The sequence below is a fragment of the Vicugna pacos genome, chromosome 3, assembly GCF_048564905.1.
Source record: "Vicugna pacos chromosome 3, VicPac4, whole genome shotgun sequence".
In the NCBI taxonomy this organism is placed as follows: Eukaryota; Metazoa; Chordata; class Mammalia; order Artiodactyla; family Camelidae; genus Vicugna; species Vicugna pacos.
In genome coordinates, this window is record NC_132989.1 from 35,391,833 (window position 1) to 35,412,683 (window position 20,851).

General features: G+C 38.0%; 1 protein-coding gene across 7 annotated transcripts in view; it reads left to right on the forward strand.

The window, feature by feature from the left end:
- Window positions 1-19,946: 19,946 nt before the first annotated feature.
- CEP120 (centrosomal protein 120) overlaps window positions 19,947-20,851 on the forward strand; it is a 124,969-nt gene continuing 124,064 nt past the window's right edge. For 3 of the 7 annotated variants that reach the window (XM_072957701.1, XM_072957695.1, XM_072957680.1), the window contains exon 1: window positions 19,952-20,437. In XM_072957701.1, coding sequence (XP_072813802.1) covers window positions 20,389-20,437 — 49 coding nt within the window. In that variant the 5' untranslated portion in view covers window positions 19,952-20,388. Of the gene's footprint in view, window positions 20,438-20,851 lie in introns of all 7 variants that reach the window. The other 4 variants (XM_072957687.1, XM_072957686.1, XM_072957690.1 and 1 more) reach the window with 4 other exon arrangements.

The following is a 20,851-nucleotide window of genomic DNA, read 5'->3' on the forward strand; positions in this document are numbered from 1 at the left end:
CTGGCAGTGCCCGTAAGAGCCAAGCCACAGGTAACTTGCAGAGCTTTATGATGTGAACAGCCATTATTGACCTTTTTGTTTCTTTGTTTTTAATTAATAGATTTTATGTTTTAGAGCAGTTTTAGGTTTGCAGAAAAACTGGAAAGTTCAAAGAATTCACAAACACCCCCCTCCCTGCTCCTCCCCCACCTCATAGTTTGCCCTATTTTAATATCTGGTTTTGGTGTAGTATATTTAATGAGTCAATAGTGATACATTATTATTATTACCTAAAGTCCATAGTTTACATTTGAATTTACCTCTTTGTCTTGTACATCTTCTGGGTTTGGACAAGTGTATAATGGCATGTATCTACCATTATGGTATCATCCAGAGTAATTTCAGTGCCAAAAAATCCCCTGTTCCTCCTAGTGACCTCTTCCTCCTTCCCTCCCCCACAAACCCTTGGCAACCACTGAACTTTTTACTGTCTCAGTAGTTTTGCTTTTTTCCAGAATGTCATATAGTTGAAATTATCCAGTATGTAGCTTTTTCAAATTGGCTTCTTTCACTTAGCAATAAACATCAGAGGTTCCTTCCTATCTTTTCAATATGCATTTAAGTTTCTCCACATCTTAAAAGCTCGTTTCTTTTTGTCATTGTCTAATGTAACGCAGTTAGTTTATCCAGTCACCTACTGAAGGACACCTGGTTGCTTCCAAGTTTTGGCAATTGTGAGTGAAGCAACTATAAACATTTATGTGGCAGTTCTTAACTCATTTGGGCAAATACCACTCAGTTTAAATTTTTAACTCATTTGAATAAATACCAAGGAGTGTGGTTGCTGGGTCATATGGTAAAAAGTATGTTTAGTTTTGTACAAAACTGCCAAACTGTCTTCTAAAGTGGTTGTACCACATTAATGACTTTTTAAAATAGGAGAGCTATTGTGTGGACTCTTTAAAAAGCAAAAATAATACCTTTGTGAAATCTTACCAATTTCTCTACTGGGAACTCAAACGTGATTCTCTCTTCAGGCAGTTGAAGGAAATAACAAAGCGGGGAGGACAGGTAGAGATTTTCTCTGCTCAAAAGACTCTCCCTCCCTCCAAACCTTCTAGCACAAAAAAAGCTTTAATCGTAAGTGGGAATTTCTGAAAAGATCTTAGTGTTTATGGCTGTTTCCATTTTAACCTCAGCTATTAATTAACATCCTTTTGGCAAGCAAATTTCGAGACTCTGGCCCAAGTCAAAGCTTGCATTTCCAAAACTTTGTGAACAGTATTGTTGGTAGTTCCTAAATATATATTCACTGAAAATAACAACAGAAGGTAATGCTGCATTGTAGGAAGGGTATTAATTTTCTTCTAGCTTTTCGGTCAATGAGGATAGATTTTAAATCCTTTTCCATCCTTTGAAAAAAAAAATCTCTGGAAAAAAAAAAATCTCTGAAAAAAAAAAAAACCATCTCTGCAAAGAGAAACAGATGGTCTACCCTGCCTAGCACACCTGTTTTACTGGTTACTCTTAGACAAAGCTTCAGATACAAAAGACTCACACCAATTTACTAAAAATACTGCATAATTATAATTTGCATGTTTCTCTACAGAGTGTAATGGAACTGAGGTGTTCCCTAGTTTTATTTTTAAAATACCATTGTCATCAATAAAAGGAGATTTTACTTTAAAACTGAGGAGAGAACAATTGCTTTTTGTTCATTTAGAAAAGTAAAGCTTGCTCAGTGTAATAATTTTAAGAATGCAGAAAAATAGTAAGAATGTGATTAAAAAAAAAATCCCAGATTTCAGTACCTAGAAATAATCACTATTAATATTTTCAGTAACATACTTCCAGGTGTCTCTCCACACATCAGCTTATAAAGTAAGGAGAATTTTATATACATCCTACAGTAATCTGTTTTTTAAAATCTGCATTATGTTTGGTACTTCTTTCCATGGTAAAAATAGATGTTATTAATTTATTGTCATTTTTGTTGGTTGCATGGTATTCCATCGCAGTTATATTAGAATTTATTTTATAAATCTCTTATTGATTAATAATTAGCTTATTCTAATTTGTTTTCTGTGTAAATTTTATATACCTATAAAAAATTTTTGAGGATTTATTTTATTATCTTCTTCAGATAAATTACTAGCAGTGTAACTTATGTAGTTTTTTGAGGCTGCTATATTTTGCCAAATTGCCCTCCAAAAGACTTGTACCAGTCTAACTCTTAACAACATGAAAGAGTTGGCGTTTTTCTCACCAGCTCACCAACATGGGCATTGGTATGTTAAAAAAGTAACTATAGGTAAAAAATTATATTTCATTGATACACATACTTAATACTTATTCAAATATAAGATTAAGCTTATTTTCATTTACCTCTTGGCCATTTGTATTAATTTTGTTGTTTGCTCATATTTCTATTAGATAATGTTTTTCTGATTGATTGAAGAGCTCAGTATAAACTAAACAAAATGAGTTTATTGAATTTTTAAAGAAGCTTTTTTTACATTTTGGTTTGGAAGCCTCAAATTTTAAATGTTATCCCTAGCTGTACAAATTATTTAAATTATGCTAAAAAATGCACATTGCTAGACAAAATGATTCAAAAGGCTTTATTTTCTGTTCTCAAAAGAGAGTTCAAATGTCAGTTCTAAAAAATAATTTCTAATAGTCCCTTTCTGAAAAACTCAGTTATTCACCAGCAGTGAAAATCAAGGCAAACCAAAGAACGCAAAATTAATTTGTATATGCATATACACCACTTTCAGTGTCTGGTCCTTGTGAATTCTTCTTTTGCACTTCAAAATGGTAGTATGTAGTGTCTACTCTCTGTATCATTTACAGAAAAGAACTGGAACTCAAGAAATAAATTAGCAGAACAGCATGTGCCCTTTGTGAAAATCACTGAGCCACCTGTGTCCCCAGTTATGCTTAATTAGGTACTTCATGTCACCCGAGGGAGGGCAAGTCACCCTAAATTAATGCTTCTCCATTGTTTCCTGAGGAACATGGTAAATTAAGACATTTACTCAACTAAGTCTCCAGGTTCTGCATTATTCCAGGGGCTCTAAAGAATGTGATGTACAGGCACATGACAGCTTTTCTTACTCTCTCTGAGCCTAGAAAATAAGCAAGTGCCACCCTCCCAGTTCTGCAGAGAAGAATAAAAAAAATATAGAACAGAAGTATAACATACGTGGGTTTGTTGCCACTGGATGGATGTTTGGGGGGTTAATTTAATTTTTCAACCTATCGAGGATGTACTACAATGCATGCACATATCCTGTACAGAAACACTAAGTAGAGACTTAGGCTTAAATTCTGGGTCATCAACAAACTGAGCTACAACAGACTTTCTTAGCCTTTATTAACTGTAAAAGGATACATGTCAAGGAGACAGAAAGCATCTTATTTAATCTGGCTCTCCTTTCACTCTTTTCCAGTGGAAAGGATGAGCTCTTGACTCCATATGTACTTCTATGATACAATAATCTGCTCTTGAAAGGCATAGGATCATTCCACAAGCAAAACAAGATGAAAAATAAAAGTGTGAATTTCTCCTCTCTCTAACTGTCTTTTACAGAAAGAGTGTGTGGTGGGGGGAGAGGTGCCAAACGTTTATGTAAAAGCAGGAAAAAAGTGATTTTTGTGTTCATATAAAAGCCTGTCTTGTTCATATGTTCACTCCTGGTTTTATGAAGATATCTTATTTCCTAATTAGTTTACAAACTCCTTTTGAGCAGGGACTTTATATCATAATTTTCTTGTATTCCCTCACAGCGTATACAATGTGTATTTGTTTATAGATTGCTTTACAAGGTTTTGGGAGAATGAGCTAAACAATCTACAATTGTGTGACACAGTTTATTCATAATAAAATAGTGCCTTGAAGAAGGTATTATAAACTCTATTAAAGAATTCTGCAAGACAGGATGTAACTCAAAATAATTAGAGACATATTTAATAGTTTTCATAAAGTATAGTGAATCTCCACTGAAAACAGGCCATTATATGTTCTTTGTATACCATATATGTGTGTGTATATCTGTGTACACTTCCTACCATGGTGGAAAATGGATTTTAAACCTAGACACAATAAGTAATTAAGGATAGAAACAGCATTTTATAATACTTTGATTCATAAGTAAAAATAGATTCTTAAAAAAAACCCTTTATTTTTCCTGCAAAAATAACAATCAAAATAGAAAACTGACCATCAGCTATTTGTTCTTCCATAGAAAGCTGTCATTAGACATATCTCTAAAGCTAAACCAGAACTTCCAGTTTCATTAGCCTTCCTTTTAAACTGCATCCCTTTACATTCAGAAAGCCCAAGAGTGTTTAGGCTCCTGAAATACACACCCACACACCCACACCCGCTTCTAGGTAACAGGTGATTAAAAGACACTTACTGCATGCATTTATTAAACAGAAGTGTTTCATTTAGATGCTTATATAAATCAGCCATATTCTGAAGTTTTCATCATGATTTGCATTAATGTCACTTTACTTTATGGACAATTAATAATGATGTGGAATGCTCTGTTAAATACATAATAATTCTAAAAATATATTAATACATTTCAATGTCTTCATTAGTCTACCTAATGAATTATGAGTTAATGATGCATAAAATAGGTTCACTAGATTTGAACACCAAAATTCTAAAATAAAAAAATAGGCTGTGATTCTTACAACTGCTACAGTATAGTATCATGAGTATTTCCAAATATATGTTTTGGTGTTCAGAATTTTTTTTTAAATGGAACATGAAAGGAACACAGGAAAAAAAAAGGTAGTAATAAAATCAGTGACTTACATGATCTATTTTTGCTTGAAACAGTCCCTTCTCTGTCAATTAAACAGATGCAGCTTTTCTGTAATGTTAGAATAATGATAATAATATTAAAATTTCCTAGGCACTCACACGCCAGGTGCCGTGCAAGCTCCTTGAATCCTTAAAATAACTCTCTGAAGTCGGTATTACTGCAGCCACCTTGCAACTGAAGAAATTGAGGCTTAGGAAGTTCAAATAACTTGCCCAAGGTCACAGAGCTAGTGAATGACACACCTGAGAGTCAAACCTAGCTGCTCTAGTTTCATAGCCTCTGCCCTCATCTCTTATTTATACTTCAGAAAGTACTTATTGGGCATATATTATATGTCAGACACCCTGCTACAGAGTGAGGATAAAGTAGTCAACTTGAAAATTCCTGATCTCCATGGGGCTTAGCAGGAGAGACAAACAACAGAAAAATGTAAAGGCAAATGACTAAAATAATTACATTTGTGTGAATCACCATAGCACCGGCATATACCCACTGGGAATGAGGCATTGCTGAATTAGATGGTTCTCCCTAACGTAACTGGGTCATCTAGTTTATGTAGTAGCATCTCTTTGATATTCTGCTCTTGCACTGTCTCCATGCTCAAGGAGGATGACCTAACAGAGTACAGGAAAGTCTTTGATTTGCATTACTGACAAATCTGTCAGCTGGACTATCCCTCCAATCATAAAGGAAACTGGAGGGACAGAGGTCTGGATACATGATCCACATTCCATATCAGAAGCTTGCTGCCAGCCTCATGAGTCAGGCTGCTCCTCCAAGTGGCCAGAATAGGTTTCAGAGCCAACTGGACACCACGACAGATGGCTATCACTTGATGGAGACAACCCAATTACTATCTTATTTTTGGCTTATTTTATGACTATGAGGGCGTCATTTTGGAATAAGTTCTAATTGCATTTTTTGTGGCAGGGACCACACCTCTAAGAACATTATCAAACTCATGCCTCCATTTTAACCTAAGACTCTTTCCTCACTTGAAGTACACGCCTCATAACATAACAATATACCGGATTTTTTAAAGTGTATATTTGTTTGTTTATTTATTTTTGTAGGGGGTGGTAACTAGGTTTATTTGTTTGTTTGTTTGTTTGTTTATTTAATGGAGGTACTGGGGATTGAACTCAGGACCTTGTACATGCTAAGCATGCGCTCTACCACTGAGCTATACCCTCCCCTCCTAGGGTTGCTATTAATCACTTGACTTGAACAGGAGCCTTATATGCATATTACTGAAAGTCTTCCTATACATGTTTCATTAGTAGCCTTAAAAGTACCCATTACCACCCAAGTAAGCAAGTCCAAATGGTTTCCGCATGTGCTCTAGACATTGTTACCTTTGTGACATTTCAGGAAACAAGTCAAAGCAGTTGTACATAATCTGTCTCTTTTGAATATTGTCCCACTTGGAAGATATATTCATTTGCCAAGGCTGCCATGACAAAGTACCACGGACTGGGTACAGCAGAAGTTTGTTTCCTCTTGGTAGTTCTGGAGGCAAGAAATCTAAGATCAAGGTGTTGGCACAGTTGGCTTCTTCTCAGGCCTCATTCTTGGCTGTTGCTGGCTGTCACTCCTCTGTGTCTTCACATGGTTTTCCCCTTGTGTGTGTGTGTGTGTGTTTCCTAATTTCCTCTTGTTATAAAGAAACCAGTCATATTGGATGAGGGCCCACCCTAATGACCTCATTTCAACTTAATTACCTCTTTAAAGGCCCCATCTCCAAATATAGTCACATTTTGAAGTCCTGGGAGTTCGAACTTCAACATATGAACTTGGAGATGGAAGAACAGGAGAGTGTACGAGAAGTGAGACCCTACCCAGGCCAGTCTATCATTCCATTACAGAATACAGGGGTTTATGGTAATTCCTTAACTCCTAATAGCTCCTAAGTGTGGCCTGAGGTCAATATTGGGATGTTCTCCCCACCCCTTCCTCTAGCACAGGGCTTGCTAGAGAGGCGTGTCCCCCACTGGACAGGAAGCTAGGTGATATAAATAACACAGTGAAAGTGATTCAGTTCCCTTGCAGTTCTGAGGAAGTCCTTGGGCAGTCTGGGTTTGTTAGTAATGTTTTTAACACTTGCTAATTCCTCCCTCCTCATTCCCTGCCTTTTTTTCCCTAAACAAACAGAATCAGGCCTCAGGCTCAAGGGCCTTTGGCAAGCAATAGCATCGAGCCCTAACTGAATACAGTTTTTGTTGCGTGTTCTTTTTCACTGAATTCATGAGGTCACCCACCATTCCATTTATGGTAAATGATTCTGTTTTTCAATTAAAATAGGATACATGTTTTCTTTAAGATAAAGTTTTTAAGTTAAAAAAAGTGAGTCAGTTGAAAGAACGATAGCACAGGTGGTAGGCAGATAGGAAAACCTCATGAAGTGGTCTGTGGGAGATGTGAAGTCTTAGAAATGCGGCTCTAACATGTAAGATAAGCAGAGATATTGGTCTTAGTGACTCTTCAGTTGTTCACCAAAGGACACGCCTTAGAAAAATGGCATTTCTAGCTCCACCCTGAGGTGCTGCTGCCAGGATTGTGGTCAACCTTTGCTGCCAGGGGCCTGGTCCACTCCCCAGAGTGATGTGTCTTCTCCTCGGAGCCCATGAGAAGACAGAGCTACCTGCCCCTTTTTGTCTCCCCAAAACTGCCATGTCTAGTATCTAAACAGTCCCTACCCACAGGACAGAGGTTCTTTCCGGATCCTTTTCCTTTTCCTTTAGTTCTGATCTTAACATAAGTAAGGCCTTCATCTCAGTTAAGGAGCAGCTAATAAGTGGAGTTCGGTGCAGACACAGGTTGATGAAGAATTTTTGACTTGGATCTGAAAATGTCCAAGAAATCCCAGCACACATCTGATTCATAATTTTTTTCCATGCTTATTTCCTCTCTGTCGAATTTTTGTTTTACAACTTGGGATTTCACTTTCTGCCTCCCTCCTGAATTTCTGATTTAATGCTAACCCTAGGACTTGGGTAGTTCAAATAAGAGGCTAGGCTTATGTTTGTGTTGGACATTCTAGTTTTGCAAAGTATTTTATTTGCAAGAGTAAAATATCTGCCCACTCAAGACTGGTTAAGTAATCTATCATGAAACTCTGTGATGGATTTAGAATACGTGGGGGAAGTGCTCCTGGTATAATAAACAAAGATAGCAGGTTACAAAAACAGCAATTCTGGTAAGGTATGACTTTTTAAAAGCATTATACATACATATTACAATTTATTCATACATGTAATTGGAAGACTATGCCATAATGTTATCAATGGTTCCTTAGCTAGAGGGATTATGAGGGTTTTAAATTTTCTTCTTTATACTTTTCTATATGTTCTTAATTTTCTTTTTTTTGGGCTATACATTGTTTTGCAATTTTTTATTGAGGTATAGTTGATGTATAATATTATATAAGTTTTAGATGTACAACATAGTGATTTATAATTTTTAAAGGTTATACTCCAATTATAGTTATTACAAAATATTGGCTATGTTCCTGTGTTGTACTATATATCCTTGTAGCTTATTTATTTTTATATAGTAGTTTGTACCTCTTAATCCCCTACCTCTATTTTTCCCCTCCTTCTTTCCCTCTCTCCACTATAACCATTAGTTTGTTCTCTGTATCTGTGAGTCTGTGTCATTTTTGTTATGTTCACTGGTTTGTTTTATTTTTAGATTCCACATATAAGTGATATCATACAGTATTTATCTTTCTTTGGCTGACTTATTTCACTTAGCTTTATACCCTCCAAGTCCATCCTTGTTGTAGCAAATAGCAAAATTTCACTCTTTTTTTATGGATGAGTAGTATCCCATTATATACAACATCTTCTTTATCTATTCATCTGTTGATAGACACTCGGCAATTGTAAATAATGCCACTGTGAACATTGGGGTGCATGTATCTTTTCGAATTAGTGTTTTCATTTTTTTCAGATATATACTCAGGAGTGGGATTGCTCAGTCATATGACAGTTCTATTTTTAGTTTTTTGAGACACCTTTATACTGTTTTCCACAGTGGCTATACAGATTTCCATTCGCACCAACAGTGTACGAGGGTTAGGTGTTAATTTTCTGCATTGAATTTTTATTTTGTTTAAAATTTGAAAAAGAAAGATGACCACTGCTGGCCAGGGCTCTTTGACAAATTACTTTTGCCTTTTTCTGAGAAAGGGATGGCACTGCTACAGTTAGTCCTCAATCATCCTCTACCAAAGATTCTACCAGTCTTAGGTGAGACACAGAGTCAACAAAACAAAATGAGTTAGATATCACTAGGTTAGGTGAAATCTTTTTTTTGGGAAGGGATTAAAAAACAATAATAGCCTTTATCTCAGAATTTGTGAAACCAAAACAGCAAGTGAAAAGAGGCTAACACCAGGATGAGATGTGAATAACCAGATATATTGTTTTATCCTTTGCAACCATTTATTTTGTCCCCTCATGTTAAAAAGCTTTTCTACAGCCATGGTTCTCAGTAATTTTAACATCATCATCCATCAGATCCAACGAGGCTCCTAGGAGTAACTAGTTTTCAGTGGCACAAGGAAGAGAGCATCATATAGGTGCAAATCAGAATGGGGAGGGCATTTTAACTTGGACAAAAAAATACTTCTGGATGCTTCTGATGTTCCCTTTCTTTGATAATTGCCACTTTATATTATTTTGTTGCCTTTATTGAATATTTAGATCAACATCACAGGCAACTACCCATTAAGAAAAAGCTTTACTATATTCTGCTAAATACGGTTTAGTTCCATTCTCCCTCCTCCCTTACTAACTGTATCCTATCCTGCCGTCCTGTCTCTGCAGTCCTTGTCCTTCAGGGAAAGGTGACTTAATCTCTATCCTCAGGCCTAGACCTGTTTGATTTAAAGCTAATTTCAAACCCTCGTGGGTGTCTGGTTTAGGAGTAGGGTCTGGCCATTGAGCTGTGGCATTCCTCAGCCACAGGATTGTGCAGACGTGAGCCTGAGGGGCAGTGTGAGCTAATGAGACACCAGCTGCTTAAAAGAAATGTTCTTACTGTTAGGAGAAAGCCCCAGAAAAGCTGCTTTCTCTGGAAATCATTCTGTGCTGTTACAGTCTCTCCCCAATGAGGGACACTGAGGATGAAATAAATCAAAATGAAGAGCACAAATGAGAGACTTGTAGGGACTGTGCCAACCCTGAAGCTTCCCCTACTTCTAAAGTACCACATACAAACATTTCCTTAGGCTGCAAGCCTGTTGGGGTCAAGATTTCCATTTCTTGAAGCTGAAAGCAAACTCATACCAATACAACATGTGTAAAATTGAAGAATTCCCCAAAATACAGGTTTATGATTTAGGCTGGAATGCTAGGGAAAGAGAAGCTGCTTGAGCTATAACTATTGATTTAAGTTAATCACTTTAAATAGCATCTTAAATATTAACTCTAAAATTTCCCATTAAATACAGCATAAGAATATGGTTGGTTATAAGAGATGAGGGCTTTTAGCAATCACAAAATGCCAACCATCTTAAAGCAAATCTCAATAATAGGATTTGTGCTTAAACTGTGTTTTATCTGTAATGTCCTTGAGATCCAATATTAAAATATCAATGCTGATAAGAAGTGATTAAGATACGTTTCTTCCTGAATAATTTATGTGTCACATCATCAAGTTGAAGAATTATATTGAAGAGAGATTTCAATAACTATTTGTAGTATTACAAAAATCGTCCTTACATTTTAAAAAAAGTGGTCCCTTTTCAGATAATTCATTCATACCTTTAAGTTTATTGAACTATTTAAAAATAACAACATCAAAACACAAAAACAGAAGCAAGTTTTTATAAGAAAAACTGAACTTTTTCCTTTGGTGAAATTTCGTATTTTGCTCTATAGCACATACATCTATGAAATCAGTACCTTTAAGGGTCTGGGGTAGGGGAGGAGATAAAGAAAACACGTGCAAGGTAATCCACATGATTATTTTCTAGGAGAAATGCAACTGCATTGAACGTATATGTTTTTTAAGATTACTTAGGTACCAAAATAATTATGGGAAACCAGGGCTGTATTTTGATAGAATATCTTCTGTCCTTCAAAGATGCTTATTTCGGGGTTTCCACTTTCTCTCCATTAAACTCAGCAGTATTTATTCCACAGACTACAGGTTCACAGACACTTTGCCATTCATCCTCCATTATTTACTTATAAATATAAATAATGTATGAATCTGCGAGATTCATATATTCCTACATATTACAATAGCATGTGGCCACAGAGGAAATAAAGCATTCAGGCTAGCTGAGTATTGGCCATCTAGATTTAAATTCATTTCTCTTTTGCTGACACGAGTAAGTAGGAAAAAGATATGGTGTCACCAAAAGAGAAAGTTCTTAAATTAAGGGAAAATGTGTTAAATCAACTCTATTCTTTTTTGTGTTTGGTGGTTCATGTTTGAGATTTTAGAATGGAAAGCAATACTTGATGAGGTCCAAACAACCAACATTAACTGATTTGTAGGTTCTGTTTCCAAAAACGTAAAACGTTTTAACTCAATGAGACTTTGTTTTGGGGGGAGGACTTGTAAACGAAATATCCCAGTGAGTGAAATTTTGACAAAAATAAATCACGTATCTGGATATGTTATTATCTTTAAATATAGCCATGGGTGATTTGAGAGGAGTGAGAGAAAAAGAAATGTATGGAATAATTGCCTCATTACCAGGTATCAGATTAAAGTACTTGTTTGATTTAAATGGATATGAAGTTAATGAATACAAGGAACCGCTATGAAGTTTCACCTTTTCTTATCAAAATGGTAACATTAGGCACCTATACTCTTGAGAACCAGGCTGGGTAGGGAGAAAGCTAATTGATCTAGGCAAAAACCCTTCAGGGGAAAGGACAAGAAGAAAAGAAACCTGACCATGTGTGTAAGAGGAGCACTCCCTAAGCTCTATTCTGAGATGGTAAGTTAACCATTTGGATGGGATGGTAATTGGGTCCATTGCGATGCATTTGTTATACCATTTAACACATTAAAAATGGAACCAAGTCCAAGCCCTGGAATATCTGCTCAGTTTTCCTAAAACTTAGAAGCTTACTTTAGTTAAAAAAAAAAAAATCGCCAGTGAACTTGACTAAGCATAGATATAGGATAAATTTATTCAATTCCTCAGATTAAGTTCAGAGGTAAATTTTCCAAGATAGACAGCAATGTGAATTTGGGTATTTGAAATTTGAAGAAACTCCTGGGAATCTTATGTTTCTATTTTGGTCCAGTTAAGAAATAGGAGAAAGTCCTTGAAAACTTCTGATTTCTACATTTAAAAATTGAAGTGTAAAAGTTTGACGAAAGTAAGCTAGTAGCCAAATATAACAAAATAATGTAGCATTTTATTTTGAAAAATGAATATTCCAAGAAAATATTTAACATTTGATAAATTTACTTCATAATAGAGGATAATGGTCAAATACGTCAAATCATGTTAGGTTTAGAGTTCATCCACTGTCTAAAATTTTGTAGTTTTGTCCATTCATTCAACAAATACTTATTAAATACCTATCATGTGCCAAGCACTATTCTAGACCCTGGGGATAAAAAGTAGAACAAACAAAGTCCTGTCTTATGGAACTTAATTAATAGATTGTACTTCATTGGCACTTGTGCTACTAACGTAACGACTTAATGTAAACAAGGATTTGGGATGCTCTGTATCAAAACAGTATTAATATTCCCAACAAGCAAATAACAACAAACAAGTAGTAAAATGTCTTTTTAACTTCACCTGGCTGAATAGACATCATTTTGGCATGTTCATATTCCTTAATAGAGATGACAGAAACCAGTTTGTTAATAAACACTGCCTGGATGGTGGACAAAACTATAATATCCCACATCCTAATATGATGAAAATATTGTTTAAATAAGAGTTATTATTATTTATATTACTATATTAACTTGTTGACAAATACATACTTTTAAAAACATATTTCGAACATATCTCTTGTATCTATCACTATTGGTTTAAATTCTGCCGAAGTCTGGATTTTAAAGTATTTCTTTGTTTCTTATTTAACTATTGTTCTCACTCCCTAATGAAGTAATCCTCTTTGTCAGGTTTCTTGTGGCACTGCCAATGAGAACAGTAGTGAAACATAGAAGTTTAATCTTATACCTCTCTTTGTTTCTTTTTTGATTTTTCCTTTCTCCTCTTAACATATGTAGAATAATCATCTTTTTCAAGATTAACCCACTCACTCTAATCCCTGACACCCTGCAGAATCATCTGTTTATTATCTTAACCTCTGAGCCTTTCCCAAAGCACCAGTAAGTGCTCACTCTCCTCTAGTCCAGGAAATCAATACTTCTCATATTGTTAAAAAGTTCCTGAAACTAAATGGGTTACAAAATGTTTTTATTGTATCTGAGAATGGCTGGTGCAATCTGATCAAGAAAATTTCACAGCTATATTTCTTTATCTGCACCAAATAATGTATTCACCTTTGCCTTCTACACATGTACAAATTACATCTTTATTACTCTCTATCACTGGTGCAGATATAATTCTATAATTGTTTTAAATTTGGCTTTATTTGTTTAACAAGAATCTATTGAGCCTCTACTACAAATTTACCCAACACCCTTACAGGTACTAGCAATATGATAATAAATAAAATAGACATGTTCTCTAGCTTACTGGAATTTACATTTACTGTTATTTGGAAGACTATATATTTCTGGTTAATGTTAGGATAAGCCAGTCAATGTTGATGCTGCAGTTTTTAGCCAAAAACCTTTTTCCAAAAAAAAACACTGCATTTTACCGTGTATTCAACTCTTATCTGGGACATTAATCATTTTTTTGATAAAAAACCAATTCACAATTGTGAATATTTACAGAGTACACTAACATTCTGTTTTCACACTCAACAATACTAAGGGTACCTCTTAGCTAAAAATGTCCAACCATTTAAATCTGGCATAATGAGAATATCAAAGTCTACTTTCCTAAGAACTTCATTCACTATGTTGAAATAACAATTTCAACATATAATTAGGGCAACTTTAATCTTCTCCAACCCCCTGGAGTGTTATATGGAAGTAGGATATTACTTCCCCTTAGACATTATATTTCTCCCTTTCACTATTGTAAACAGCTTTTAAAATGAATCCAGCTCAAGAATGTGTATGAGGGGCTTTTCAAAGGGTTCATTAAGTGACCCATTAACTGGAGAGGAGAGTTGACATGAACGGAGTCTGGGTGGGGGTAATGCTGAAGATGTAGTCCAAACCAAATTTCTTTGAAGTGTTATGTTCTATCTTTTAAAATTGTGCAAAATGTTTATTGTATCCATATAGTTTCATGCTTGTTTTAATGTAAAAACAATGTTTTAATTTCTTGCCAGTGACTAGCATTGTTGCCCCACAATGTAACAGAAATTTCTACTCTAGAAGTGATATACCACCATATTCCTTTCATCCATGGGATTCTCATGCATTTTTGCCACAATAAAATGTGAACACAGGCTGATAATCAATCAATCAATTGCTTTCTCCCCCTCCATGCAGAGTCTCTTGCTCTCTCGTCTTCCTCCTCATGTCCACAGTGAGCTGCTGACCAGGAGGTCCATCCAACGAGAAGTTCCTTTGGATTCACTCCCTTTTACTTGCCTTGGGGTGAGGAGAGGGAGTCCTCCCACCCTCTACAATGGGAAGAACTTCAGGTTTATCACTCCTCCTCAGCCCATCATCTTTGAATATAATGTTAGGTAGGTTATATGCTATATATATGGATGTGGGTAGCAAAGTCAGTGTTGTCCCCTCTTATAAAGCCCTAGAGAAGAGTGTTGTCCAGGGTGCTCTTCAGTATGAGGGAGACATGACATCTCTTTGCCATCCTTTGGATCATGGGTATCAACCCCAAGGCAACAGATGAAGTCACCATTCAACATCCTGGTGCCTTGTTACATTCACTAGATGTGAATGTGTGCTTGGAAAGCACACATTTATGCAAATACAAAGTATTATGTTGGCAGCACAAACACATGTAAAAATTTAGGAAGGACTGTCTTGTGATTTACGCAAAATCACAAGAGATAACGGCTTTGTTATGCCACTCCTGAAACGGTGTGAGGAGCTTGCTAGCTGCTTGTGCTACTGCTTAGGGAGGTGGGTGAGAAGTTAAGGGAGGCTTCTGTCTTCCCTAAATCTAGGCCATATTTTTAGAGCCTTTTTCTTAATTCGAGACGGGCGTGTAATCATTCATATGTAATTTGTTGTTGTTGTTCACTATAAACAGAGAGGCAGGGAATAGTTTCATACCTTTCAGGTGTGCTTGTAATATCAGCATTAAATAGAAATCTTGAGCCGGGGATATCTTACAGTACAGAAGGCTCTGTGTTACCATTTAGTGGGGACAGACTTCTATGGGCCACTCACCCAGAAGCCTGCAGAATTTCTCCACCAGACAGCTGAGTAGGCTGGCACCAACTCTTCGTCTAGTATTGGCTTCAGTGTTTCAAAAGGAAGCTTTTAGAGGAAAAAAAAATCAACACACATCAGACATTACGTAATAGGTGAAGCAAAGTTCCACAATGTCACATAGTGTTTCTCAGTGTCCCAGTGTTACAGTGGCAGGTTTTTCTTCCCAGCATCTACCATGTGTTCTATCCTCTGCCCCTAAACTGAACCCCTAAAAGTCTGCTGCCTCTAGTAGGCGGGCACTTTATGGATGGCACAGTCTTTCCAGAGCAAAATGTAGAAGCACTTTCTGTTGGCCGGCAGCCCTTTCCCACAGTTCCTGAAGTGTCTCCACCTCTTCTGTTCTCTACAGAGCAGAGGGCATTCGCCCACCCTCTACTCTGTACCTTGCCTCAGAGAGAGCCGCTATGACAACATGAAGTGACAGGGTGGCTCAAAGCTCATCCCAGCCTCAAGTAACCTCATGAAGCTTACGCCACACAGGAGGAAATGCCAGAAATGTCGCTTTTCTTTAGACTCTTAAGTTAAATCCCAAACTCCTTCTGCCAGGCAAAACTTCAGCTTCAGGCATCACTGGGGCTCCCCACTACACACCCACAGTGTTGTGCAAACGTATTGGGGTTCTCACACCGAGCAAATATTGAGGAGACCTTGAATGTTTTTGCCCTTGTGGATCACTGATCAGCTGTCCATCATCCAAGCCTCCGTGGCCTCTTAAAGTCTAGTGAGTTTGCTGATTCTGTGTCAAATTAGAGGCATAAGAACCTGTGCCAAGGATGATAAATTGGGGCCTAAGTTCTCATTTCTCTCCCCATTTCTGTCCCCTCCAGAAGGTTCTGCCAGGGAGGGGTATGTGGGCCCACGCCATGCTCCCCTTCACCCCTCTCCTTCCCAGTTGAAGGCAATGTCTTCTCCTTTCCTTACTGGTCTCTTTTCTCTGCCCTCCAGGGACAACTGTTCTAACCACCTTAATGAATTTAGGACAGAGGTAACTAACCTATGGCTGGTGGAAGTTTTGGTTTGGCTCATGCAGTGGGTTTTTTTTTTTTTTAACTTAAATTAGTTACCAGCATTTAAAAATTGAGCAAGATCACATAAAAATCAATAATTCTAGCCCCATAGGGAGATTTGGAAAATCGGCCTTTACGGCAGGACAATAGCCAGCTGGGGCAGAGAAGGGCTGTCCCATTAGACAGCGGTACTCTGCTTCTGCTCGGCCTGGCCCAGCCCACTTCACTAGTTAACAGCACCTGCCTGGCCTGAGGAGTGGTTTTGACTTTGGAATGTTCTGCTGTGGTCTTTCACAAAAGCCAGAGAGAGGGGCTATTTGGGGGATATTTTCCTTAGAAAGTAAATCTAGAAGCAGGTGAGAGGGTAGAGGATCTGGTTATCTTTATAAAAGCAGAAAAGGAACAAATCATAAAATAATAGCAGAATAAATTATCCCTCCACGTTAACAATAAAATACCCACTATATTCAAAGATTTCATTATGTCCTAGGCCCTAAAAGAGGCAAGGCCATTTAATCCTCGCAAAAACCACATGAGGTGAGGGCTATTGTCCCTGTTCTACTGATGGGAAAACTGAAGTTCAGAGAAAAGTGATTTGGCTAAGTCACAAAACTAGGAAGTTGAGGAACGTGGAATGCAGACACCTGTGATTCTTCACTCCTGGGCTACATTGTCTCTCCTACCATAGATGTTAGCGGTCCCTTCTTCAAGGGATTAAAGGCACCCAAATAATCGCCAAGTTTAATGTGGTCAGATCCTGAATTGGAATCAAGTCATCTTGACACTAAGGGAGTACTAGTGACTACATCCATTCCCGCTCCCTCTCCCAGAAGGAGGCTATTTTCTAAGTGCCTCTTGAAGGTCAGGGTGACACCGTGCTTTTACAAAAAGCAGTTATTCAAAAGATATGTTAATTTCATTAGTCCTGGGAGCTTGCCTTCAATTTTACTAAGTATGCACGTGTGTGTGGGGAGGGGACAAGAAGAGGCAAAGAAGGGGAACACAGCTCATGATCCCTCCTGTGGTGGGCCACAGAATTGCTGAAAAGATGCAAAACAGACACCTGCAAGTGATTTTCCATAATGTAAAGTAGCTACAGAAAAAGAAGAGTTTTAAAATAAGTCAAAATGCTTTGTTTTGTTCTGGGAAATTCATAGAAATAGAAAGATACCTAATATGATAAGCTTTTAGGTTGACAAACATGATTTCATAATCAAGCTTTTAATCAAACCTAGTTTGAATTTGTGTGTTTACAATGTAATGAATCGCACATTATGTAATACACAAAATATTTTATTAGCATTTAATTATGTATATTGAAACAGTTATTGGTACGTCATAAACTTATAACAAAATTTTCTGTCTTGAATTTAAGCTAAAATATGATGATTTATGCCAGAACTGAAGGTATAACTGCTGAATATCACAGAGGGAAGCAAATTCGATTATAAAATAACAGATAAGGAGGCTCTAGATGCTGATGGAATTATACTTCCATTTCTAGGTGGGATAAATGAGAAATTTCATGTCATTAATTTTGTAGTCTGTTAAAAAAAACAATGCCAACTAAGTTGATGACTTTTCAGTAGCTGTGGTGAAGTGATTTTAGAAGTAATAATATTGTTTGGGGGGGGAATCCTGATAAAGAAAACTTTGTGAAAATTTTACTATGTGAAAAGTTTGTTAGTTAATTTTAATAATTTGTCAGATTTTTTCTGATCTGAGATTATTCTCTGGCCTTCAGTGATGGTTTACAATCTAGGTTTTTCAGGCTTGCTGGCTCTCCTAAAGCAGAACAATGAGGTATTTTGATGGCAGTTCCCAGTTCTTTTACAGCTACTACTTAAAGTCTGAGATTGTTCCCATAAAAAGATAATAACTAAATGGCATTTACTACATTTAACTCCTGAACTAAGGAATCATCTAAGCTATCACTGTAGAGCTGAAACTAAGGCTAAAAGAGGTAAAGTGATTTGCCTAAGGTCATGCAGCATGAAAATGGCAGAGGTAGGCCCCCCAACTCTGATAGCCTGTGTGTCCCTTCCTTTGAAGACTCTTAGTCTCAGTGCTTTGATCTCCCTTTGCCTAAAGTTTAATGCTAATTAATATTTTATACCACTGATAACCTTGTCATTTGCTTGTTGTTGATCTGTTTGCTAATAATCTTTGAGTATTGTCAATGTGGACATCTTTATTAGACTGTTCAACAGAGAATATGGTAAATGACAACATTGGCATTGCATCAACAAAATTTAGACTGTGGTAAACTGTAGGATACATGACTGGTTTCTTCAATGAAGAGTTTCAAGGAAAAAAAAAGGGAGTAAATCCCATTACATAGATTAAAAGAGATAACAAAGTACATCATATTTCGGAACTTGTTTGGATCCCGATTTGAACAAACTAACTGAAAAAAATTACTAGACAATCACGAAAATTTTAACAGTGTATATTTGTCATTTAATTTTTACAGTATAATAATGCAATTGTGGTTAAATACCTAATATTTTAAGATTAAAAATTCTTTATCTTGTATAAGTACATATTGAAAGAGATGAACTGATAAGACGTTAAGCATTTCCTTCAAATCCCTTTTCCTTCCCAAAAGATGTAGACGACTGGTCTTTAGTTGATAATTGTCGAAGCAGTTTTCTGGGTACCTGCTGGTTCACTATATTATCCTATCTATTTTTTAGTCTGTTTGACATTTTCCGCAAAAAAATGTATTGTTCAACGATGAACCCAAAGTAGATCATTACTCGATTTTATACTGCATAATGGCTCATTTCGGGGAGACCTCTGAACGGGCCTGAAAATGTCTTAGAAGTAATCTAGTCAGTCGTCTGCACAGCCTCTTTTTCTTTTGGGCACAAAGCGGCGTGCGGGGTGGGAAGTGGCGACCGTTCTCTCTCTCTCTTCCCCTCTCCCACCTACCACGCCCAAGGTCCAGTTTCAAGCTAAGGGACCTCCAAAAGATACCTAATCTTTCCTAAAATAAAGCCTGAAGTTTGGGGGAAGAAGGGGTGTAACGGGGCAATTGTCGGTTGACAGCATTTAGATGCCGTGTTTAATTTTTGGTCTTGATTTTGCTAATTAGTTGCTCTGTCGTCAGGGGATGGAAGAACCAATACCTTTAATTTCTCTGCCCACGTGATAATGTTTTTGTTTTTAGGGTTATTTCTAAGGTGCAGGAAATTCTCAGAGAGCTTACGTCACCGCCAACAGTTACAGTAATTACCGTATTGACGCTACAATCACATTTTCTTTACAGAGCGTGGAAACTTGACATGCCGCGCGAGAACAATTTAGGGATTTTAGGGTTAACACTTATATCATTATTTTTCTGTGACTTAACTTTTACGCAGCGTTGACACTAGGGACCTGAACGGAGGTCTCTCTCTCTTTCGCTCTCTTTTTAATCTCTATTGATGTATTTCCAGATTGTGTGTGGGGCATAAAGCAGAGAATACGTTACATTCACGTTCCTTATCGAGGAACTTCAGGAAGCATTTACGGCAGTAGCGCGCTTGCGCAGTTGGTCTGTATCAAATCGTCCGCCTTTCCCCGCTAGCAGGGGGCGCTGTGAGGTAATGGCTAGTCTTCTCCTCAGGGCTCTGGAACGTAGCTTAAAAGGGCAGGAGACGAAGTGAGCTGAGGGGCGTTCTATCCTCGACTGCTCTGGTCTCTATCACCCTTTGTCCTCCAGCCTCCCCCGGGCGCTGGGCCTGCGGGCCTGGTTGCTAGGCGGAAGCCGGGCGCGGCGGCAGCCGCTGCGGCTGCCGGGGCGTTTGAAAAGCGGCTTCGCAGGCGGCAAAAGATCTTCTGGCGGCGGGCTGGCCTCTTCCTGCAGACGGGACGGGTCAGGTGGCCGAGCGGCTTTTGCCTTGAGTCGGGGCCGGGTTAGGCGGGGACTGGCGGCGCGGGGCCGGGGAGCTGGGCGCGCTGCAGGCGGGCCGCAGTGCGGGGTCCGGGCGTCAGGGCCGCGGGAACCTGGCCCAGAGCCCTGCCGGGTGTCGGGGGCTCCCCGCACCTCACCCAGGCCCGTCTTCCTCCCAGCAGACCCCGCTTGCGGGCCGCCGACCGCGACCATGGTCTCCAAGTCCGACCAACTGCTCATTGTCGTGTCCATCCTAGAAGGTGAGCGGCCCAGGACTTGCTTTTGCAACCGCTGTTTCCTGAGTTTTAACCAAGGAGTGTGGGACCGAGGCTTTGTTAACTTTAAGAACCTGTCATCTTTGCTGGTGCGGTCCTCAGAGACTTGTTCACAGTTTTACGTAGTAAGGTCTGTTAGGCAGTGGATTTAAAAATCTCTCAGGGGAGCTTGAGAGCTATTAGGAATAGGTGATATTTAGCGTGACTAGCCGTAGACCCAGAGAATGTTGGAAAAACGATTTCCATCTGAAGCAGCATGTCAGTGGCGTTTATATTATGAGCTGAAAGTGTGCCTGGAAAGCACGTTCTGTTCAGCGACCTCCCGGTAATAGGGAGACAGTATATTCCTAAGTAGGAGAGTGGCTTTTTGCAAATTTGGTTGAATGGCAGCGTGCAGGG